The sequence below is a fragment of the Mesoplodon densirostris genome, chromosome 1 (assembly GCF_025265405.1).
Source record: "Mesoplodon densirostris isolate mMesDen1 chromosome 1, mMesDen1 primary haplotype, whole genome shotgun sequence".
NCBI classification, from domain to species: domain Eukaryota; kingdom Metazoa; phylum Chordata; class Mammalia; order Artiodactyla; family Ziphiidae; genus Mesoplodon; species Mesoplodon densirostris.
Genome location: NC_082661.1, coordinates 79,338,055 through 79,363,002, shown reverse-complemented (window position 1 = coordinate 79,363,002; position 24,948 = coordinate 79,338,055). Strand labels below are relative to the sequence as shown.

Here is a 24,948-nt window from a genome sequence, read left to right as displayed (position 1 = left end):
GACTTAACAACGTGGACTGAGGTGGGCTTTAGTGAGTGGAGTAAGATGCAGGACTCTATTAGTTAACTAGGGTTGCTGTAACAAAATACCACAGGATAAGTGGCTTAAACAACAGAAACTTATTTATTTATTTATTTATTTATTTATTTATTTATTTATTTATGGCTGTGTTGGGTCTTCATTTCTGTGCGAGGGCTTTCTCTAGTTGTGGCAAGCGGGGGCTACTCTTCATTGCGGTGCACGGGCCTTTCACTATCGCGGCCTCTCTCGTGGAGCACAGGCTCCAGATGCGCAGGCTCAGTAATTGTGGCTCACAGGCCCAGCCACTCTGCGGCATGTGGGATCTTCCCAGACCAGGGCTGGAACCCGTGTCCCCTGCATTGGCAGGCAGACTCTCAACCACTGCACCACCAGGGAAGCCCCCAGAAATTTATTTTGTAATAGTTCTGGAAGGTAGAAGTTCAAGATCAAGTTTCTGGTGAGAACTCTATTTCTGGCTTACAGATGGCTACTTCTCACTATGTCCTCACATGTCCTTCCTTGGTATGTGCACATGGAGAGAGAGCAAGAGAGAGCACAGCAAGTGAGAACTCTTGTTATAAGGACGCTAATTCTGTCAGATCAGGGCACCACTCTCATGACCTCATTTAGCCTTTATTACCTCTTAAAGGCCCTGTCTCCAAATACAGTCACACTGGGGGATAGGGAAAGGAAGAAAGCAATAATAAAAGGTGTTGAGTCCTGCTGGGAACCCTCTAAGAGACCTATAAAACAAAACTCAGAATTGTCCTCCCAAAGAATGAGGAAAGTAAGGTATTTATGCACCAATTTCCACCCCTCTTTGGCTGAAGATTACTCCTGGATATATTAACCAACTGGCACTTCTGACCTGCCCTACCTGCTGTCCCAGCCCACTGTCCCAGCCACTGTCCTCAGGCAGAATGATGCAGATGCTAGAGGTAGGAAACCTGAGACAGGTAGGGGAGCAATTCCCCAACTGTAGATGACCTCATAGATAGGCCAAGGAGACACGGCCAGGACAGCAACAGCGTCTGCTACAGTGGTTAATGGAAAGTTTAGGAAGTTTTCAGTGGGCTGTGCTTCCTGCCACATGGAGGAATCTGGTCTACAGGGAAAGAGAGAGAAGCAGACTTTCAGAGAAAGAGACGGAGTTAGAGACAGAAAGCTGTCCTTGGGTCTTCAGGAAGTTTTACCTTCACAGCTCCAAACATAAGATCTGATTAAGCCTGAGACCCTTAGACTGGAAACTGATCTTCACAACCAAATCCCCATAAACCAGATCAATCCAAATCAGAATCTGACCCATTTCAAATAAATCCAACAGGTTTTATGTTCTGTATTTCACTTTCTATTATTCTTGTTTATTTTAGTGAGTTTATTCTGTCCTGCCCCTTTTGGAAGAAGCTTTGCCCCACTATAGCTCTACACAATGTACTTGAAAGCATTATTTTTACAGTAGTTACTAGAATTCATTCAAACTATAGGGAAAAAGATTTTGATCTGTAGTTTTGTCTCTTCTTTCTGGATAGGTGACATCACCAGAACAAAAGATCTCAACATTAAGCCCTGTTTCTACTTTATCTTTGAACTCAAGAGATGAAGACTTCATACTGGAATTCTCTGAGGAGTCCCTGAAAGCAAGAACTTTACCTGGTGATTTTCACTTTCTCAACTTAGACAGTTGCTGCCATATGGCTCTAATCTGTCTGTCCATGTAAAGTGAAGTTTTTTATTTGAGAGACTGTTACTAAACTAAAAATAATCTTGAAACGAGATTCAATGTCTTACGCCCTCAAGCCTTCCCACACCCTCTCTCCCTTTTGACTTTTTCTATTGGAGATGGCTCTTATTTCCAAATACAATACTCCCTTCCAGCTTTCTAGTTCCTTCTTATTTCTTCTCTCATCTTCTCATCACAGACCTCTAAAAGTGTCTTCTACCATTGCCAACACTTCTCACAGCTGTAACTCCAGAGCCCGGCCCCTCTATAGCGCCTTCCCCTCCCAGGGAAAGGATTCATTGTGAATGTCTGGTCATGGTTGACCTTAGCATAACCTCTTAGTTCCCCTCTTTTGCTTTGGGATCCTGGCAATATCAGGGAACTCTTCAGTTGCTGCTACCTCAATTGCATTCTCAGGCCTCTGTGTTTTCATACATTTTGACTCTTCCCTGTGAGTAATTTCCTGCTTCTTGATAAGTATAATACATTCTGTAGGATCCCTTTCACTAACTTCTCTTTTTCTCTCTCTTTTCTTGTAATCTCACCAGTGTATCTTCCCTTGATTCTGAAGTTATGTTGGGTGAGGGGTGAAGTTGTAGATAATTTTTTGGTCATGGGTGGATGATATAAAAATAAAAACTAATGTGTCTGGGTAGCTGGGTTGAAGAAGGTTTAGTAGGTGTGGTTGATAGAGGAAACAAGGTAGGAAAGAGTCAGTACGGGAGCTGTGGGTATCTAAAACAAGTGAGGTGACAATGGCCTATATATGATTTACACAGTTATACCATGAATCTTTTACTATTTAATGAGGTTTTAACTTTTCTGTCAGTGTTGCTTGATCAGCTTGTTAGAATTACAAGGTAACAGTTTATAAAAGAATATCATTGACTCACCTGCTGTTCTACTACCTTCCCAAGTGACCTCCAGAGTTTATTCCCAACAAAATAGAAACTCTATCAAGAAGGTACATTATTATAAAATAGGAAACCATAGCATTTCAGAGAAAAACTTTAAGCCTATATAGTTCCCATGCAGTATTATTCATTCTTTATTTATTCAACAAATATTACTGCTTTTTACATTTTCAGGAATATATCAATTACTAACGATGCTGACAGAAGGAATTATAAAACTCAGCCAAAATCTGCCATAACATGAGTTTACCAGAGTTGAACTCTTATCACATAACAATATATCAAAATAAAGCTAAAAGTCTTCTTTACCCTGAAGGCCAACATATTAGTCTGTGAATGTAATAAATATATAAAGGAAGTTGCAACACATCGATAAGTAAACCTTGAACTTCAGTCTCTGGAGAATATAAAGTTGAGAACAAAAAACTAGTTCTGGGTTCTTGTCTTAACTCTGCCAATTGGTAGTCATGTTACCTCTAGGCCTTGTTGGCAATCTTGTCTATAAAATGAGAATGATGAATCCCTTCTCGGCTATAAAATACTTTGAAAACTTCAGTGTTATGTAAATATAATATAGTAATTGATGGGGCAGTGGTGAGTGGAAATCCTTAGCTAAGAGGGAAAAGAAAAAGAGAAGGATTTCAAGTTTATCAACCTTGGAAAAGTTTCTTTATTTTTTGGAGACTAAAACCATTAAATTTTTTTAAAGGAAATGTGATTTTTTTGTTTGTTTTGGTACAAGGCATGTTGGTACTTTTTGCTTTTTTGTATGGATACCCACTGTTTTCTAGAGATTGGGTGATGTCCATAAATACATTTTTATTTAACTAGCTTTTGTTTTTTTTTTTAGTAATGAAAAAATCGAGTTCTCTGGAGATTAAGAACCTTCAAAGGCTTTCATTAGTAAGTGGAACCCGAGTTCCACTTAATACTTTGCCACCTGCCAGTGGGCCACCTGATGTAGATTCTTGTTCATATGTGATCGACTGTGACAGGCAAGAGTCTTCTGGTTCTCCCATATTCAACTTCTGTGAAGAGTCAGAAGTTCCTTCTTTTAGCTTTGGGTCAGAGGACCAGAGCGAAACTTCTTTCTCTAAAGAATCTAAGGAAGTGACTCCGAGGGACGTTTCACTTTTTGATAATATATCTACTCAAAGCAAGTGGTTGAAATATCAAAACATACTCCAGTGCAACTTGACTACTCCAAACAGAGTTGATCAGAAAGTAACAGATGGCTTCTTTGCTGAGGCTATTTCTGGGATGCATTTTAGTGACACGGGTGAAAGACAGAGTGGTGCTGTGAAGGAAAGTTCTGTAGACTCTGTGCATTTGCAAATCATGAAACACATGCTTCAGCAACAGCAGCAGGATTTTAGCAGTCAAGATTTGGTTTCCAGAAAGAAAGCGTTTTCTTTGAATTTAAAGCAGACTTCTAAGACTGAGGAAATTCAAAATGTGTTAAGAGGGTATGCCTACTACAACTGCAGTGTAACAGGAGATTTTCAGGTGAGGAAATGTACCAGCGTTTTGCATCTTTTTTCCAGTAGTTATTATCTGAACTTCAACAAAAGAATTACCAAAATCATGTAGGTGCAATGATTTTAGTCTCGAAGCCAATGGCTTTGTTATTTTTTTTTAGAGTTTTCCAAAACTCTTGCTACACTCACATTTTCTTTGACTTAAGATCTTTCCTAGAGTTTGTGAACTTTAAATGAAATTAATATTTGAAAGTGTCTGGTGCAGTATCTGGCACATAATAGGTACTTAATAAATTATAGCTCTGTTTCTACCATCACTTCCACTACTACTGTTACTATGATGGTTTTCATTTTTCACTCTCAGCTCAGTTTTGCTGATCAGATCATCATTAGGGTAAAGATACATCTTATTATACATTGGTTACGAACAATTCTTACTATAGTTGTAACCAGAAATAGAGATACATAATGATTCACTCACATCAGTTAAGTTTTTCCCAGCAAAAATATTTAAAAACTTATTAAGGGGCAGACAAGAAAAGTTAGTCTTATTTATCATTAAAAGTGCCATGGCATAGCCTTTCTTGCTATACTTAGTTTCTCATTTAAAATTAGAAAATGGTTTTCATGGATTCTGGAAATCAAAAGAAAAATTTGTTTATTTCCTTTAACATATTTATGGAATTTGCTTATTAGTAAACAGTATTTTTCTGGAGTTGTTATAATAACTTGAATTATTCCATTTCAGGAGATAAATGACTCCGAGCTATGCTTCCCAAGTAGGCAGAAAATAAAATCTGCATATCTTCCCCAAAGGCAAATTCACATACCAGCTGTTTTTCAGTCTCCTGCTCATTATAAGCAGATTTTTACATCTTGTCTCATAGGTATGACTGTTATCTTTTTATTTTATTATGATTGATTGCTGCTTAATGTAAAGAGTTTAGCTGTAAGAAAGTGTAGTATCTTTTATGAATTTTTACATTAAATTGTCTACTTGAGATTTGTTATTTTCTATATATTTAATCCAGTTTTTGACAGCAAGTTGTATTTTAATTTCAGATCGAAATTGAGTTTCAAGTGGGAAATGACAGCATTATCTTTTTCAAGGTGTAGTTTAAAAAAATTTTTTTAACTGGAAGTGTTACAGATGGTTTTGTTAAATTAAGTAGGAAATTTTAAGTATGGTGCATAGTTTGTTTTGTTCAAGAGTAAAACTGGACTTTTAAAAAATGGATGTTAGTATTAGGTTATAGTTTACTCTGTCAAAAGGCTATTTTCAAATTTAGCTAATACATATCTGATACAAACGTGAAATTATTTTGTATTTAATTTTCATCTGTACCTATGTATTTTTTAAAATTATCTTAAAAATTTTTTTTGTAGAACATTTAAATATATTGCTGTTTGGGTTGGCACAAAGGTTGCACAGAGCTCTTTCAAAAGTTGACGTATCATTTTACACATCATCAAACAGAGACAAACTGAAAAATGTAGAAAATAATGTGCCATCCTGCCATCATCGTCAGCCTGCAAAACTTGTCATGGTTAAAAAGGAAGGTCCAAATAAGGTATTGTTCCCTCTTCCCCTCCTTTTATGAGACAAGTAAGTCTCATAAAAGGCTTAGGTACCTATTGCTTTACAACAAGCTTAAAGAGTAAGTCTTGACTGGGAGCCTTCTGCTTGAGACATTAGTAACTAACATATAGTAAACTCTCAATACATTTTTCCTGAAAGATGATTTGCATTCGATGATACAAAAATATGAGTTAAAATCAACCTTCAAGTTGCTTAGGAACTTGTTGCACAGTAGTGGATAAATAGAGATATATAAAAGGAAATTTTATATAATACTGTAATTGATAAAGTAGGAGGGATATGCCCAAATTACAGTGAGAGCACTGAGAAGGGAATATGTCCCAACCTGAGGGCTTAGAGAATGCAGAGATGAGCCTGAAGGAAGTAAAGGATAAAACTGGTCTACTATGTGATCCCTAGTATGAGTAGCGTAACTGATAAGGCCAGGGGAATAGAAAAGCATACTGATTTAATTTATACTGCTGATAACATTATTATGGAAGAAGTTAAGTTAGTAAAATGTTTGTAATATTGACCGATGGTTTGTACTCATAAGACTGTGCTTTCACTCATAATAATACAACTTTCCTCCATTGCTTGCATATTCCACTTCATCATTAGTTGAGTATGTAAATTTGGTTTTAAATTTAGTTTTCAAAAGCAAGAATTCATAAAAATATTATAACCATAGAATAAAATATTATAGAGCCACTAAAAGTCTTTTTTTTTTCTTTTTAAGATTATTTGATGACATGGTTGTCATGCTCATAGTATGTTGTTGGGTATAAGAGTTAGGTTATAGACTAGAAAATGTATTGTTATCTGAGTTTTATTAAAACAATATACATGTGTATATCCTTGTGTGTGTGTGTGCATGCTTGCATTTACATGAGTGAGAAAAAAGTCCAGAAAGAAATGCACGAGGGACTTCCCTGGTGGTGCAGTGGTTGGGAGTCCGCCTGCCAATGCAGGGGACGCGGGTTCGAGCCCTGATCCGGAAGGATCCCACATGCCGCGGAGCAGCTAGGCCCACGAGCCACAACTCCTGAAGCCCGGGCGCCTAGAGCCGGTGCTCTGCAACAAGAGAGGCCACCTCAATGAGGGGCCCACGCACTGCAGCGAAGAGTAGCCCCCGCTCACCGCAGCTGGAGAGAGCCCGCGCACAGCGACAGAGACCCAATGCAGCCAAAAATAAATAAATTTAAAAAAAAAAGTAAATGTTAAAAAAAACAAAGAAATGCACGAGATGTTCCCTGTAGTTGTTTTGAGGCAGCTTTCAGGTTTTCTATAGTGAACATGTTAAGTCAGAGATCAATAAATATTATTTTTCAAATAAGATTGAATTTTCAGAATAGTGTAATTTTTGATAAAAAGTAAAAAATGAAGAATAGGTGGTTTTAAGTTTTAATTTATTGTTTAAATTAATAAAAAGATTAAGTTGTATAGCGGCTAATTTATTGGAGTACATTAATGCCAAGCAGCCTTTATAAAAGTCTTGACAAACATGGTACAAAAATAGTAAAATAAATAAATAAATAAAACCATTATTTTTCTTACTAAAGTTTCAATATCTTTTTCCCCTTAGGGTCGTCTCTTTTATACCTGCGATGGACCCAGAGCTGACCGATGTAAATATTTCAAGTGGCTTGAAGAAGTGACCCCAGGATATTTAACACAGGAAAAATCTCTACCTAGCATGGTTTTAAATGATATAAAAAGTATTGGCTTGTACTTAAGAAGTCAAAAGATACCCCTCTATGAGGAATGCCAGCTTTTGGTGAGGTATGTTTTATGGTGCCAAGTAATTGCCTCTAATTATATCAGAAAATAGTAACCTCACAGAATTATGATCAGTTTTCAAAGAGATTGAGATAGGAAGAATATCTAAAAGATAGAGTACCTCATTTTTTATGACTATAAAATGGGAATAATTCCCTAAAGCTATTTTTGGCCCCCTCTAAACATTGAGCGGTGTCAGCAATATCAGGATTACTGGCAGGAATGCCATTTTTCTAACCATTTTTACATATAATCATAATTCTAAGGGAAACCCTATCAAACAAATCACAAGAATAATTTTTATCAGCACAGGATAATACATATTGGTCATTCACAAGCCTGAACTACATAGTTTATAGGATGATAGAATGCTACTTTTTGGAAACATGTCTTACAAAAGTTGGATTACCCAAAAAATAAATATAATGAGCATTTGCATGGTAATTTAATAATAACAGCATTTATTGGGAGCTTGTACATGCCAGGCACTTGTCTAAGCACTTTGCGTGTATTATTTCATTTAATCATCATAATTTATAAGAAATGGTAATATGATAATTTATTATTCCATTTTTACAGTTATAGAAACTGAAGTACCCTGTCTTTTAGATACTGTTCCTATCTCAATCTCTTTTAAAACTAATGATGTTTCTGTGAGGCTTGCTATTTTCTTCCTTTGACACAATGTATTTTTATTGTGTATATATGTATGAAAGTATATAAACATACACATTCCCTGGTTCTTTCCTCTTCATACTGTATTTTAAAGTTTAAAAAAAAAATTTGTACCTTCAAACTTCCAGTTATAAAATAAATAAGTCCTGCAGATGTAATGTATAGCATGGTGACTATAGTTAATATTACTTTACTGTATATTTGAAAATTGGTGAGAGAGTAAGAGCTCATTACAAGAAAAAATTTTTATTTGAAAAAAATTTTATACACGCAATGAGTTCTTCAGTGCTTTTTTAAAAAATTCAATTTATTTAAAAATAAAAACAGTTCACCCATTTTCTTCACAAGAAGAAAACTTTGTGTGGCAATGGATGTTAACCAGACTTATGCTGATACTTTCACAGTATATACATATATCAAATCATTATGTTGTACACCTGAAACTAATATAATGTTATATGTCAGTTATATCTCAATTCAAAAAAATCATACCTTAATATTCAAATTCACTTTTGTCTTTTACTCATTTTGCAGAAAAGGGTTTGATTTTCAAAGAAAACAGTATGGTAAACTAAAGAGGTTTACTACTGTAGATCCTGAATTTTATAATGAACCTAAGAGCAAACTTTATCTTAAGCTGAGTCGGAAGGAAAGTTCTTCGACTTACAGCAAAGGTAAGTTGATCTGATTATGTTGTGTCTGAGTCTAGCCTTGTATCTCAGTTACATACAGCCCTGTAAATTCTTTATATTAAAGAGATTTTTAAGAGTACAGTTTCATAGTACATATTGTGAATTATTGTATAATAAATTAGACCATTTCTAAAAAGCATATTTTATTTTATTCCCCCCACCCCTAAAAAGCATATTTTAAATTTTAGTTTTTTTAAAAGCTTTATTATAGGCTACCAAAAACTGTTTAATTTTGGTTAAAGAGTCACACCAGTTTATTGGCATCATAAGTACACTGAATGAACTGTACCCTGAACCTAATATAAAGAATAAGCTGAAAATGTAATGAGTTTAGTGATACTTCTGTCATTGCTGCACAATATGACAACATTGGACCCCAAATTTTGTATATTTGGAAATAAAATCCTTAAAATTTTTTTTCTTTTTTTGGCTGCGTTTGGTCTTTGTTGCTGTGCACGGGCTTTCTCTAGTTGCAGAGAGCGGGGGCTACTCTTCATTGCAGTGCACGGGCTTCTCATTGCGGTGGCCTCTCTTGTTGCGGAGCACGGGCTCTAGGTGCGCAGGCTCCGGTAGTTGTGGCACGCAGGCTCAGTAGTTGTGGCTCGCAGGCTCTAGAGCGCAGGCTCATAAGTTGTGGTGCTCGGGCTTAGTTGCTCTGCAGCATGTGGGATCTTCCTGAACCAGGGCTCAAACCCCTGTCCCCTGCCTTGGCAGGCGGATTCTTAACTACTGCGCCACCAGGGAAGTCCCTAAGTTGGGTTAATTTTTATCTTTGGTTTCATGACCTACTCTTGTCATTGATCCTAACCTAGCTTGCTTTTGTTATTTGATTAGTTATTTTAAATGATATAAGAAACTTTGAATCAACAAAGCAAAGCTAAATCTAGTACCTTATAGCTACCTACTTTTTTTTTTTTTTTTTTGCGGTACGTGGGCCTCTCACTGTTGTGGCCTCTCCCGTTGCGGGGCACAGGCTCCAGACGCGCAGGCTCAGCAGCCACGGCTCACGGGCCCAGCCGCTCCGCGGCACGTGGGATCTTCCCAGACTGGGGCACGAACCCGTGTCCCCTGCATTGGCAGGCGGACTCTCAACCACTGTGCCACCAGGGAAGCCCCTTTTTTTAAAAAAATACATTTATTTATTTATTTTTGGCTGCGTTCGGTCTTAGTTGCAGTGCGTGGGCTTCTCACTGCGGTGGCTTCTCTTGTTGCGGAGCACAGGCTCTAGGTGCATGGGCTCAGTAGTTGTGGCAAACGGGCTTAGTTGCTCCGCAGCATATGGGATCTTCCTGGACCAGGGCTCGAACTTGTGTCTCCTGCATTGGCAGATGGATTCTTAACCACTGCACCACCAGGGAAGCCCGGATGTAGTTTTCTTTAAACAACAAGTTTTTTCCTTCATACTCATAATGGGTCAAATAATATGTGATTAAGTTATATAATTATAATAGCAAATACAACTAGTATAAATAAGTTTTAGAACAAATGCAGTTGACTCTGTAAGTGTAAACTCCACTGATTGTAGAAATAGTGCATAGATATTCTGGAAAGCAGCCTACTAGCTATGAGTGCTCAGTGTACTATGGAGAAGAAAGGAGAACGTTAATTAATCTGGAACATATGTTAAGTGGAAGTCTGTTAAGAGAACTTGTATTCTATCCACGGATTGTCAACTTTATTTAAGCATAGAAACCTTTACATGGTGGAGCATCTTTTTTTTTTTTTTTCTTTTTCTTTTTTTTGCTGTACATGGGCCTCTCACTGTTGTGGCCTCTCCCGTTGCGGAGCACAGACTCCGGACGCGCAGGCTCAGCGGCCATGGCTCACGGGCCCAGCTGCTCCACGGCATGTGGGATCTTCCCGGACCGGGGCACGAACCTGTGTCCCCTGCATCAGCAGGCAGACTCTCAACCACTGCGCCACCAGGGAAGCCTGGAGCATCTTTTTAGACTAATATTCTACCTTGGGAAAATCAAATGTAGCTGTAAGAGAAAAATGAGTTAGATGTTGTCTTTGCTTTATTTACAGTGTTTTTTTAAAAATAATTATAAAGTAACTTTAAAAACATTAAACTAACTGAGTTAAAAACATGGAAATGAAATGTTATGTGTTTGGGTCTCTGAGTGGAATCTTGTTGGTGATAATAACCAAGTTTGTTTTTTTTGAGAAATAATGTAGGACTGAGCATCAGAGAAATCCAAGGTAGCTTTGGATGGAGCATAGTTCTGAATCCTTTAAAAGTGTTTGTCTTTTCAGATGATCTTTGGGTGGTTTCAAAAACCCTAGACTTTGAATTGGATACTTTTATTGCATGTAGTACTTTCTTTGGTCCATCATCTATCAATGAGGTAGAGCTACTACCTTTGAAAGGTTATTTCCCTTCGAATTGGCCCACTAACAGTAAGTATTATTATGCCCATATTAATTTGTATTAAAAAAAGAATGAAAGACATGTGATACACTGTAAGCAAGAATTCTAACTTTGTGCGGGATTGTTTGATTAAAGCCAACAAAAAGCATCCACCTCTACTTCCTATTATTGTGTACAGTATTCTTGAAATGTGTATGAAAGTTGAATATCTAAATTTTCTGCAGCTCAAGTCCTAGAGGGCTAACAATATAATAAAATCTTGACCCCTCACTTAAGTATTTTGTTAAAGTTGAATTTTACATGGTATATATCTGATTTCTAAAAATATAAATATTAAACATATAAATAAGAATTGTCTTAAATAATTTCTTACATCAAGTTCCAGTTCTTGATTTGTTTAATCCTCTTGGTTTATTATTCTAGTAGTATACATTTAGTAAACAAATCATTTATTTTTACATTGAGAAGGTCTTGTAGATTTTGCAAGAGATTTCGTGAGCAGTTGAGCAAGAGGTTATGATTTTCATTTGAGGCTGTTTTATCATCTGCCTTGAGAAATTCTTAATAAGACAGTAGGCTATGAGCCTTACTTTTCTTTTAATAAAGGAAGCTTTAGTAAGGTGAATCCCTATCCAGTTCTATGAATCTGTATACTTCTCTATACATTTTGATCTCTGGAGTAATTTCTGATGGTCGAATTTGCTCCATATCTAATTAAGACACAGCATTTAATGACCCATTTCAAATATTTCATAGACATTTTTTACTTGATTTTTTTTCTTTTAGAACTGAATAAACCTAGTCAACCAGTTTGAGTTCAATAAGAGCCGAATTAAGTGAACATTTGTCATTTTTTGAATGCATATTTTCATATTTGTTGCAGTTTCCTCACCAATAAAAGCATTCTAATTTTCTGCTTTCCATATATTCCTAAAAAATAATTGAGGAAGAAATGCAAGAAAATGTTAAAAAATTCCACAAACACTACTGTACAATGTATGCTGATTAAATCGAACTGGCTGTTAAGCAGTGTCACCACACCCTAACTCAAAACAGTTATTCTTATTCATTAACTGACATATGGAAGTCCAAATTTGATGTAAGTTATGCAATTTATAAAGTATGAATGAGCAGGTAGTATAGTGTAGTAATTTAATGGATAAAAGGACCTCTGCATGTCCTTAAGCATTTATTTTATGTTGTGTGATTAATTCAGTAGCTGAACTCTGAGTTATGTGTACATTTAATAGATTTTTTTAATGGTTCATTTCATTTACATTAATGTTTATTTTCTGCATTCTGTCTACAGCAGTGGTCCATGCATTATTGGTTTGTAATGCTAGCACAGAGCTGACCACTTTGAAAAATATTCAGGACAACTTTAATCCAGCTACTCTACCTCTAACACAGTACCTGTTAACAATGTAAGTCACTATTTACCCTTGGGTCATTGGTATTAAAAAATGATGACTAATTGTAAATATGAAAATGTAATAAAAGTACATTACATAAATTTTTGCCAACAAAGTGTTAATTTTCTTTCAGGGATTATGAGGTTACTGTTTGTCAGTGGTTCAAAAGAAAAAGGGGAATACACATCATTTCCCAACAATCCACCCATTCATCTATCTGTTTATTTATTTATTGTGGTAGAGTCTAGTAAGGGTTACTGCAAATTTTTTTCTTTTGTCAAGGAATAATTTCCTAAGGATCTTTTGAGTGTTATTTATTTATTTATCTGTACTTTTATGCTACAAATTATTTAAAATTTAAAACATTTAAAATTATGTAACATTTTACAGCTTGAATCCAGTATATATATTGATAGTAATTTTATTCTTGACATAACCTATATCTCATTTTTGATTTCTCAAGCACCATGACCCTTTTTTAAAAATTGGGAGCGACATTATATTGAATTCACTAAAATGATAGAAAAAGTCTAGTTTCTAATTTGTAATATTATGATCTAACTTGTGGTATTTCATTTTTTTCACCATAATAAAGTCCTAGGTAAGAAAAATAAATATCCTTATCCATTATGTCATTTATCTACTTTGAAAGGAATGCAGTCTTTTTTTTTTTTAATTTTATTTTTGGCTGCTTTGGGTCTTCATTGCTGTGTGCCAGCTTTCCCTAGTTGCATGAGCGGGGGCTACTCTTTGTTGTGTGTGGGCATCTCATCGCAGTGGCTTTTCTTGTTGCAGAGCACGGGCTCTAGGCACATGGGCTTCAGTGGTTGTGGCTCACGGGCTCAGTGGTTGTGGCTCGCGGGGTCTAGAGCACAGGCTCAGTAGTTGTGGTGCACGGGCTTAGTTGCTCCGTGGCATGTGGGATCTTCCCAGACCAGGGCTCGAACCCTTGTCCCCTGCATTGGCAGGTGGATTCTTAACCACTGCACCACCAGCAAAGCCCAGGAATTCACTCTTAATAGAAATAGAAATAAAACCAGTTTATTGCAGTTTTACCTTAAATGGAGGTTATATTAATTATCTAAGTCGGTTTTGTTTAATAGAACTTGGGCTTTAAGTCAGTATACGACTTATTAGCTGTGTGCTTTGGGGGAAAATTGTTAATATTTCTGTACCTCTATTTGGGATAATTAACTACTTAGTACTGTTGTGAAGATTGCATCAAGTAACATGTAAAATGCTTAGTATAATGCCAGCACATAGTAGGTTTTCAGCAAATGTTAGTTCTCTTCCACCTTCCTCCAAATTGGGATATATGTTTATTTGTGTCTCCAAAAAAATGTTTGCTGTGATGCTTATAAAGTGAAGGCTAAGTTATGACTAGGTCTACTCACCTATATCAAAAGCCTCTCATTTAAAAAAATTTTCATTTGCTTAGGTCTTCATCAACTACAGTGAGCAACAAGAGAGTCAATAAGAGAAAATTTATCCCACCAGCCTTCTCAAATATCAGCACAAAATTTGAACTACTCAGTATAGGAGCAACATTGCAGTTAGCTAGTGAGTTAATTCAGGCACACAAGTTAAACAAGGATCAAGCTACAGCTCTAATTCAGATAGCTCAAATGATGGCATCACGTGAAAGTGTTGAAGAAATGAAGGAACTGGGAATTCATACCCTCCCTATCACGATCATACATGGTAAGAAGCAAGAAAAGAAAATGGTTCTAGTAATTACATTGTCATATAAGCTTTTGTAACTCAATCTGCTCGCTTGTAATTTCCTAGTCAGACAAGATTCCAGAATAACTACATTTTTCAAATCTGGACCCATTTTAGTAAACTATTAGATGAGAGCAGAACTGACCACCCTAAAAGGGAGAATAGGCAGCATATCTGATGAATGGGTAGCATTATACTCTCATTATCAAAGTATCCAGATTTGATCTAGACATCTACGTGTTGCTCTCTATTAATTCCTAGTCAGCTCACCCTTCATCCTTCATAGTAGCTATTCCAAACCTTCATCCTTCCCATAATACCATCCTTGCCCCTGCCCCACTCTCTCTCTCTGAAATTGATGTTGCTTCTAAAATAGGAAATGGAGGTCATTAACAGAAACTCCTTTCAATGTCCTGCCTTCCTTTTCCAACTTACCTAAGTATGGACCTATTCTTACTCTTCTGGTTCTGTCTCAGTGAAGGAGCTTTACTTTCTCCTCTTCAGAGCTACTACTTTTATCTGGAATCTGTTCCCTCTTTAACTTATTTCCTCTCACAGACCTTTTCCCTGAAGCTGATCCTACTTTTCGTCCTATTTTGAGGATTTGCTTCACATCCACTCTGTTGACCAAGCTAGACACTTGGGAGTCATCCTAGATTATTTTTCTCCCTAGATTAAGTGACTTTCTCTTAATACTCTTCCATCTCTCTGTTTCTCACCCCTCATCAGATCAGTCACTGAGATGTCCCTTCTAGTTTGTACCCACTTTTCATATTGATTCTCTCTCCTCGCCAACTCATTTGCACCTCCTCAATCCAAGCCTTCATCATGCCTCCTTATTATAGCCTAGTTGGTGAGACTACTCTGTAAAATGGGGTTTGATAATAGCATCTGTCTCATAGGTTTGGAGGATTAAATGAGTTAACATAAATAAAGGGCTTAGAGTGGTGTCTGGCACATGGGAGGCACTTAGTAAAGTTAGCATGTATTATTGTTATGATCATCTCACACAGCTTTCTAATTGACCTACCTTTAGTTTTACCTTTCTTCATATTTTCACTCAAGTAGTTTTTCTAAAAAAAGTCTGATTTAGTTCCATTACTTAAAATCCTTCATTGATTTCCCCTGGTCTTTAAGATAAAATTCAAACTTTTAGCCATAGCAAGCAGAACTCTTGTGATTTATCCCCTTGCCTACCTTGTGAGACAGCCTCATCTCTTGCCTATTTGCTATAGGCTGTATGGAAATACTTGTCAGCTACGTGCTTTGTTATGCCTCTGCCTAGAATGACCCTCTCTTTAACAGGATATCTTATCCTGGAAGATTTAGTTCTGTTACTCTTTTTATTTTTAGGAAGCATTCCCATGTCCACCAAAGCAAAGAGAGATTTTCTTTCTCTGATACCAATAATGTTACTTACCATATTGTTTTATCATTGTTCTTTGCTTGTCTATCTTCCTAAGTAGACTATGGTCTCATTAAATATGGAGGTCTTTTGAATAGTTATCTATGTATTTATCCCTTGTCCTAATTAAGCACATAGTGAGCACTCAGTTAATATTTTTTAATAAATTACTTAAATGAAGGAGAGAGGGATGAAATATTTCTTGTGCTTTTCAGAAATTTATTTATGATATTGCCTTTATTTTTTTCCCTTTCAAAATAATTAGGTGTTTTTGGAGCAGGAAAGAGTTATTTGCTGGCAGTGGTGATTTTGTTTTTTGTGCAGCTATTTGAAAAGAGTGAAGCTCTTACAGTTGGAAATGCAAGACCATGGAAACTTTTGATTTCTTCTTCTACTAATGTAGCTGTTGACAGAATACTTCTTGGGTAGGTATCACAGGTATATTTCAGTACCTAATGTTTTAGGTTATTGTTGAGAGAGGTAGATCACCATAGGCCCTGAGTGTCCATGCACATTTTTCCTGGGTATGCCAGACATGCAAGGCCTTTATCGCTGACTCAAGAACCAGCATCCATGAAATAGTAACAGGCTAACTTATTAGTTGCTCGTGTAAAAATTTGAGTCTAGCCCAGAACGTGTATTGTTGGGGGAGGAATCTACCGTGCAAGGCCCTGACCACTCTTACTCAGCACATTTCTTAGGGTTGTGTCTGCAGTGAGCAACCTTGACTGATGAGGTAGTATCTCCCTCCAGGACAAAGAGCAGGGTTACTTACTGCTTGTTATAAAAATAGTGGATTCCCAAGCTCAGTGTTCCTTTCCTACAACTCAATCCACTGCAGTGCAGGCATCCATCTGGATTCTCTGTGTCTCCTCATAGGACATGGGGACCAAGGGAAACCACAGTAGATATGTTGGTGCTTATGCTGTTTCCTGTGCCATAAGTAAAAGTCCTTTGTCTCTGACCCAGGAGCTTTGGGTTGTTACCTTGGAAGTAGGCTAAAATTGCAAAACCAAGTCATGGGTTATTCTCTTATCCACCTGCCTATATGAACAAATAATAGTAAAATAGCTGAACAGTTTGATTAAATTATGTTTTTGGTTTCAATAAGAGGGATCTACCTTTAGTTTTACCTTTATCCCATCCCTGTACCAAAATTGTCAGGTTTTGTATTTGATTTTATCCTACTTACAGACTAATAAGTTAGCCTGTTGCTGTTTCATGGAAGGCAATAGCACAATCTGTTTTACAGGTGTAAAATTTTTGTGTAAATTTTATTAAAAATTGGGACTTCCTTGGTGGTCCAGTGGTTAAGACTCGGCGCTTCCACTGCATGGGGCAGGTTTGATCCCTGGTTGGGGAACTAAGATTCTTCATGCCGCGGTGTGGCAAAAAAAAAAAGCAAAGAAAGTATTATGTAATGTTTTACCAATATTCCAGTGTTTAATTATCTGAATTTCACATAAATGATAAAGTTTGATTAGGAGAAATAATCTGTTATTTATAAGTGTAGACTTTTTAAAAATTAACTTTTATAATTACATAAGTTAATGCTTATGGCAGAAAATATGCAGACAGTAGAGATAATATTTTATTATATTTCTTTACAGACTTTTAATACCTATACACACACTCATTTTGTTTTCCAAACTTAGTATTCAACAGTATATATTGTTTTGTGTCCTGCCTTTTTTTTTTTTTTTTTTGCGGTACGCGGGCCTCTCACTGTTGCGGCCTCTCCCGTTGCAGAGCACAGGCTCCGGACGCGCGGGCTCAGCGGCCATGGCTCACGGGCCCAGCCGCTCCACGGCATGTGGGATCTTCCCAGACCGGGGTACAAACCCCTGTCCTCTGCATCGGCAGGCGGACTCTCAACCACGGCGCCACCAGGGAAGCCCTGTCCTGCTTTTTTTTTACTCAGTGATTATTTCTCTATGGTATTAAAGCTTAGAAACCAAAATTTTTCATAGCTCTATTTTTTTTTTTTTTTTCCCAGTACGCGGGCCTCTCACTGCCGTGGCCTCTCCCGTTGTGGAGCACAGGCTCCGGACGCGCAAGCTCAGCGGCCATGGCTCACGGGCCCAGCTGCCCCGCGGCATGTGGGATCCTCCTGGACCGGGGCACGAACCTGCCTCCCCCGCACTGGCAGGCAGACTCCCAACCACTGCGCCACCAGGGAGGCCCTATAGCTCTATTTTTTTTTTTTTTTTTATTTAAGTCTAATTTTGACATTTGGTATGAAGTAAGTGTCCAGGCTCACTTTTTTTCATATGTATATCCAACTGTTTGGGCACCATTTTTTTTTATAGCTCTATTAAATGCAATGGTTTTCTTATACGATAAGCAATTTTTGATCAGTAAGTTCTTACCAGATTTTTGCCACTATAAATAATATTGCAACCAAGTTCCTTAAACATAAATCTTGGTCTCCATTTCTTATTCTTTCCTGAAGAAGAAGTCCTAGGCCTAGAATAAAAGATATGAACATTTTTAAGCTTCTTAATATGCTTTGCAAGATTGCCCTCCAGGAAGGCTTTACCTGTGTGTACTCTACTGAGTAATCGACAACAGTGGCTGAGGACATTTTTGATTCAAGATAATGACAAGTTACCTGGAGACTAAACAGCAAAGAACTTTAGATTGCTTAGCCTAAGATTAAAATTTAACTGTAGACTGTTAGAAAAGAAAAATCAAGAAGCTAGAAGAGTAAGTACTAACTACTGAAAAGTAACAAAAAACACGTAGAAGAGATTCTTTAGGGCTGTAATGAGTATTAAACAAGATAAGGTATGATAAGAAGCTAACACTCTTCCTACTAAATCTCGATGCTAAATATATGGTAGCTATTGCTTTCCATATTATGTCTTTAGGGGCAACTTTGTTTTTTTGTAGTTTTGTTTTGTTTTGTTTTGTTTTTTGCGGTACGTGGGCCTCTCACTGTTGTGGCCTCTCCCATTGCGCCACCAGGGAAGCCCTGTTTTTTTGTAGTTTTTGTTTTTCTTTTTGGCTGCGCGACTTTTGGGATCTTAGTTCCCTGACCAGGGATTGAACCTGGGCCACAGCAGTGAGCCAAGTCCTAATCACAGGACCGCCAGGGAATTCCCAGGGCAATTTTACTTGTGATAAATTCTAACATAAATATTTTATGAACGTTTCATGAGCCCTCAACATAAGATGATATATATTTTTGGGCTTCCCTGGTGGTGCAATGGTTAGGAATCCGCCTACCAATACAGGGGATACAGGTTTGAGCCCTGGTCTGAGAAGATCCCACATGCTGTGGAGCAAATGGGCCCGTGGGCCACAACTACTGAGCTGGTGCTCTGGATCCTGCGAGCCACAACTACTGAGCCCACATGCCACAACTGCTGAAGCCCGCATGCCTAGAGCCCATGCTCCACTACAGGCGAGGCCACCACAGTGAGAGGCCCGCGCACTGCGGCAAGGAGTGGCCCCCACTTGTCGCAGCTGGGGAGGGCCTGTGCACAGCAACGAAGACCCAATGCAGCCAAAAATAAATAAATAAATAAAGTTAAAATAAAAGAAAGGCATGCTTTAAAAAAAAAGATAGGCTTCCTTGGTGGCGTAGTGGTTGAGAGTCCGCCTGCCGATGCAGGGGACACGGGTTCGTGCCCCGGTCCAGGAGGATCCCACGTGCTGCGGAGCGGCTGGGCCCGTGAGCCATGGCCATGAGCCTGCGCGTCCGGAGCCTGTGCTCCACAACAGGAGACACCACAACAGTGAGAGGCCCGCGTACCGCAAAAAAAAAAAAAAAAAAAAAAAAATTTAAATTCTCTGAAACACATTTTATAAAAAAGTCAACTACATTATATTTACTTTGAGTTTAGCCATTTCACATTGAACTACATATATAAAATATACTGTTATGCAAAGTTAATTTTAATAATGTAAATATTATGTGAAACTTTTAGATTCCATTTTCTAAATAATCAGAATCTATTTTGCCCTGTTTTCTTTAAAGGCTTCTTAGTCTTGGATTTGAAAAGTTTGTCAGGGTTGGGAGTATCAGGAAGATTGCCAAGCCAGTTTTACCTTACAGGTAAGAATGCTAAATTCCAGAAGTCACAGAATGTTCACAGAAGTATAATTTTGTATAAGTCTTACCTTAAATCTGGTTTCTGAAGAAGACTAGAGAAAGCTGTATCTTTTTCTTGGTGTTAATTTAGGAAATCTGTATTTTACTTTTTTGTGATGCTGTGAAAATGGAATCAAAGGGTATTCTTTTATGTAATTCTTTTTTAAGTTTGCATGCTGGCTCAGAAAATGAAAATGAACAATTAAAAGAACTACATGCACTCATGAAGGAAGACCTGACTCCTGTGGAAAGAGTCTATGTGAGGAAAAGTATTGAGCAGCATAAACTGGGGACCAATAAAACCCTGCTGAAGCAGGTGAGGGGAAACAGCTTCAGTTTGTCTGTTTATTTAACTTATATATACGATTCAGATCCGTTTTATTCCTGTTGATAGGAGTATTATTCCTATTTATTTCCCTTAAATAAAACAAATGACTGTGAGCTCAGATTCAACTGAAGTGTGCCTGTCTATCCAGTGCACGTTTTATTTTATTGCAAAGCGTTCTTCAAATTTGTGAACACATCCAACTCTCCATGACAGAGTCATCTTTTCTCTTTCTCCCTATATGTATATCTTTTTATAGGCTTAAGGGGAAAGTGAAGAGGTGGGAATAGATTCCTGGGAAGTTAAACGAAACTTGGCTTTTTTCTAGGAGAAACAGAGGAAGAGAAAGTCTGACACTGGGCAAAATATCCAAGTTCATTTTTATCTTTGGTGCTTTCCTAGAAAACCAATCCTTTCAGGGTCTGTCTGATATCTATCCTAAGAATCTAGGAGGCTCAGACACTTAATCCCAGGTATTGGGAACCAACACTGGACACATAGCGTCTCCGGCTGCAACAAGTAGCATCATCTCCTTCATCAAGTTCTGATCCAGGCCAGTCTGGGCATCAGCTGGGAGGAGAGAAAGAAGTCATTTAGTAGCTTTCTCCTGTGAAAGGAGAGCCTGGGGGAAAGAAAAGGGAGTGGAGGAAAAGAGGGTTGTTGGCTTGTTGGACAATGTGGACATGGGTCCACTTTTTCTGCGAGAGATTTAGGGTAGTCAACCTGTTTGGGACCCTGTCTTGGTCAGCTATTGCTGAAATAATGTTGCTTAACAAACAAAATCTCAATAATTTAAGACAACAAACTTAACAACTCTACAGGTCAGTTGGTGTGGGTCAAGCCTCTCGTTCTGAGAACAGTTGTCTGTGGCATGATGCCCCTCTCCTGACAGACAGCAGAAGTGCAAGAGGGCAGGCAAGATCATACAAATACGTGTAAAGCTTCTTTTTTTCTTTTTATTTATTTATTTATTTATTTATTTTATTAGTTTCTGCTTTATAGCAAAGTGAATCAGTCATACATATACACCTGTTCCCGTGTAAAGCTTCTGTTCACAGCATGTCAGCTAACATTCCATTGCTATAACAGGTCATATGGCCAAGCCCGACATCAGGGGGCAGGGAAGTATACTCCACCTACTTCTGTGGTGGGAGGTACTGCAGAGGCACGCAGCAAAGGGTGTGGATGAGTAATACTGTCACGGGGAAGGAGGGAATTGTAAATAATAATCTACAACAAGTTTGGATTCTAGAAGTCCTCGGAAGCCTTCAGACCAGCTTTTTATTATCTGAGTTATAGACTTACCTTGCCTCTCTTCTCCCCAACCAAATCCAGAGGGGCTTAGTTTGACTACATTCAATTAATGCCAATTAGTCATTTATGTAAACTACTTACCATTTTATATCCTTATCCAGCATATTGATATGTAAGATTAATTATTAATGGTTTCTTTGATACCTTTCTAAGTGAAAGCCCGGTTTACTATAAACTTGCTCATTGGTATCAACTGTTCATAAATAAAACTCTTAGAGTAATTTCCATTTCTTATGTGGGAATGATGAAAATGTAAAGTGGCCCATGATTTCTGATTGCCAGTGATTAAATTAGGACCTGCTCATTTCTGATTTTAGCCTGTAAGTTCTTTGGTAAATATATTCTCTTAATTTGTTTAATAGTTGTTAATGAATAACATTCTTACTGTAATAAAGGTCCGAGTAGTTGGAGTTACCTGTGCAGCCTGCCCATTCCCATGCATGAATGATCTTAAATTTCCTGTGGCTGTCCTGGATGAGTGTAGTCAAATCACAGAACCGGCTTCACTCCTTCCCATTGCAAGGTAACCTAAAAAGTTCTTTTCCAGGGCCTCCCTGGTGGCGCAGTGGTTAAGAGTCCGCCTGCCGATGCAGGGGATACGGGTTCGTGCCCCGGTCTGGGAGGATCCCATATGCCGCGGAGCGGCTGGGCCCGTGAGCCATGGCCGCTGGGCCTGCGCATCCGGAGCCTGTGCTCCGCAACGGGAGAGGCCACAACAGTGAGAGGCCCGCATACCGCAAAAAGAAAAAAAAAAAAAAAAAAAAGTTCTTTTCCAAAGATGCTCAGATGTTACAATTATTTCAAACATTTCCTCAGTTCAAACTCTTCCCAAACTTTTGTGAAAATTCCTAGCAACACAAGTACTAAACTGATTTTTTGAAAGAATCCAGAGGGAAATTTGAGGGAGGGGTTAATGTATCAAAATTTTGTTAGATCACAGTTGAGGCAGTTGGATCACGTACTTGGATCACAGTTTAGACATTCTTAAAGCCTTGAAAGTTCTAGTGCTAGGATTCTACTAGAACACTGCAGACTTCTCAACCAGACTAAGGTGCCTCTTTAGTCAGAGTTTAAGAACCTAACTCTACTGAAGAATGTTCTTTAGTTCCTTACCTTGATATAATTCCAGTGTTTAGGTTCTGAAAATATTTTTTAGATTATGAAAGTAGATAAAGAAAAATAAGTTGAAAATGAAAATTTGTCTACTAAAATTTAGGAAACTATGAAATCTTCTAAGGTGTCTCAGCCAATTGAAACACTGTGCTTTCAAAGCATCTCTTATTGAGGAATCCTAAAGGTAGGAAGGAGTACTAGACCAGATTCAGTAGGCTTCAGTCCTAGGCCTTGTTCTGTCCCCCTTGTTGTTCCGTTTTCTTTCTTCTTTATAGTAAATATTTAATCTTCTGATTTCCAGTTTGTAAGTGTTGAAAATGCACAAGAAAGATTTTACTTCACAAGTACTTTTATGTTAATATATTTTGATTCAATATATATGGCAATAAATCTCCACACATCATAACCAAAAGTATGTTTTTTTCCCCTTAAAAAATGGGGATGTAACATTAACAACCACTGTAAAATAAAGCACACAATTATTTTGGTGAATTTACAGTTCTTTTTTCCCAGGTGTAAGGATGAGGGAGTAGGGCATCCACTGTCACGATCTGCCCGGGACTTGGGAGGTTCCGGCATCATGGGGTCTTCAGTGTTTAAACTGGGACAGTCCTGGGCAAACCAGAATGAGTTGGTCACCCTACTCAGGAGCCAGGCATGGAGAAAGAAAGGCCCTGCATGGGAGGGTGGAGGGTTAATACTGTGGAACACCTACTGTCTACAACACATTACATACTTTATTAAGTCCTTACAACAGCCATGCATGGTATTAGTATATCAAGGTTACTGATAAGAATAGTGAAGCTGTAGAGATTAAATAACTTGCTGTGTCCACACAATATAACAAACAGAGCTAAAATTTGGATATAGGTTTTTCTTCAAAACTTGGACTTTTCCCCACTATATTCTATTCCTATTTAGAAAGACATTTTACCCCTGAGAGCCTAATTTGCTTCATCTCTAAAACAAGAGTTTAAGGCAGATGACTTCTAAGAACGTTTCTAAGTTTACAGATTCTAAAAATCATTGTTTCTCAAAGTGTGTTCTGTGAAATACTAAGTCCTTGCAGAGGCAGGGGACACTTACTAGGTTTTATGTGGAAAAAAGTAAAGTTATGTAAAGGATTCTTTACTGCACAACTTTTGAAAGCCTTTTAATACACTTATTATCACTGTTAAGCCTTGTTAGTTCTGAGAACGTGTCATGGTATTCAAATTCTTTGAAATACATTTTAGAAAATAGTGCAGTAAATGATGTTAATGCATGTTTCTCTCATTGCTTAGATTAATTTTTAGAATTCTGTTTTTAGGTTTGAGTGTGAAAAGCTGATTCTTGTTGGAGATCCCAAACAGCTCCCTCCTACTATTCAGGGTTCTGATGCAGCTCATGAAAATGGATTGGAACAAACTCTTTTTGATCGACTTTGCTTAATGGTACTACTGCTAAATTCATACAGAACTATCATTTATTGATTATACACTGTGTAGGTTGATAGAAAGTGAAAATATTAGAAGAACAAGTCCTTGCCCTAGAATTATTTTAATTGGAATTGTTTAGAAAGTACTCATCTTAAAGATAAGTTGAACCCTAATAATTTAAGAATGAAATGAATCTTTTCCCTGTGTACTTTCGTAGTGGGTAGTAAGTATATTGATTTTGCTGTAAAATAAAAAAAATCGATATGTCTGTTATCCATGTCCCCTATTGTAGAGCTGTTGTAGAGTTCTACTTCACATTTTTTTTTAATTTAAAAATTATTAATATAGTCTTAAGTTGAGGTGACATTCACATAACGTAAAATTAACCATTTTATAATTGCTGTCATTTAGAGGCTCATTCTTCCATTTTTTTTCACTGGGATGGATGCAGATTTGGGGGGCCTGGGTTTATACATTTTGGAGTTCACTTTCAATGATGCAAAAATTAAAATTCAAAAGTGAATATTTATTTAAATGTGGAAAGCAATCATAACCAACAATAAATTTTACAAATCATCCCCCCCCAAAATTAACCATTTTAAATGAATAGTTCAGTGGCATTCTAGTACATCCACAATGCTGTGCAACCTCTGTCTAGTTCCAAAACATTTTCATCCCCCCAAAATAAAAGTGTACCCATTTAGCAGTTACTCTGTATTCCCTCCCTCCAGCCCCTGGCAAGCACCAGTCTGCTTTCAGTCTGTATGGATTTATCTTTTCTGTATTTCATATCATACGGTCTTATAATTTTCGTATCATACAGCTTGAAATCATACAATATGTGACCTTTTGTGTCTGGCTTCTTTCACTTAGCACGACATTTTTGAGGTTTATCCACACTGGCAGCATGTAAC

The 24,948-nt window shown here is 37.5% G+C and overlaps 1 protein-coding gene and 1 long non-coding RNA gene across 6 annotated transcripts in view; one reads left to right on the top strand and one right to left on the bottom strand.

Moving 5' to 3' along the window:
* ZGRF1 (zinc finger GRF-type containing 1) overlaps positions 1–24,948 on the top strand; it is a 73,838-nt gene that overhangs the window by 45,311 nt on the left and 3,579 nt on the right. For 4 of the 5 annotated variants that reach the window (XM_060105086.1, XM_060105112.1, XM_060105105.1 and 1 more), the window contains 14 exons: positions 1,551–1,674; positions 3,506–4,161; positions 4,882–5,020; positions 5,520–5,704; positions 7,298–7,494; positions 8,701–8,840; positions 11,115–11,258; positions 12,539–12,653; positions 14,080–14,342; positions 16,034–16,193; positions 19,751–19,828; positions 20,033–20,180; positions 21,899–22,026; positions 23,926–24,049. In XM_060105086.1, the coding sequence (XP_059961069.1) occupies positions 1,551–1,674; positions 3,506–4,161; positions 4,882–5,020; positions 5,520–5,704; positions 7,298–7,494; positions 8,701–8,840; positions 11,115–11,258; positions 12,539–12,653; positions 14,080–14,342; positions 16,034–16,193; positions 19,751–19,828; positions 20,033–20,180; positions 21,899–22,026; positions 23,926–24,049 (2,601 nt within the window). The remainder of the gene's footprint in view (positions 1–1,550; positions 1,675–3,505; positions 4,162–4,881; positions 5,021–5,519; positions 5,705–7,297; positions 7,495–8,700; positions 8,841–11,114; positions 11,259–12,538; positions 12,654–14,079; positions 14,343–16,033; positions 16,194–19,750; positions 19,829–20,032; positions 20,181–21,898; positions 22,027–23,925; positions 24,050–24,948) is intronic. The other variant, XM_060105095.1, reaches the window with a different exon arrangement.
* Positions 22,274–24,948, bottom strand: part of LOC132494090 (uncharacterized) — a 31,866-nt gene continuing 29,191 nt past the window's right edge. Inside the window, exon 4 of the long non-coding RNA XR_009533039.1 lies at positions 22,274–23,290. This is a non-coding gene — a long non-coding RNA (uncharacterized LOC132494090). The remainder of the gene's footprint in view (positions 23,291–24,948) is intronic.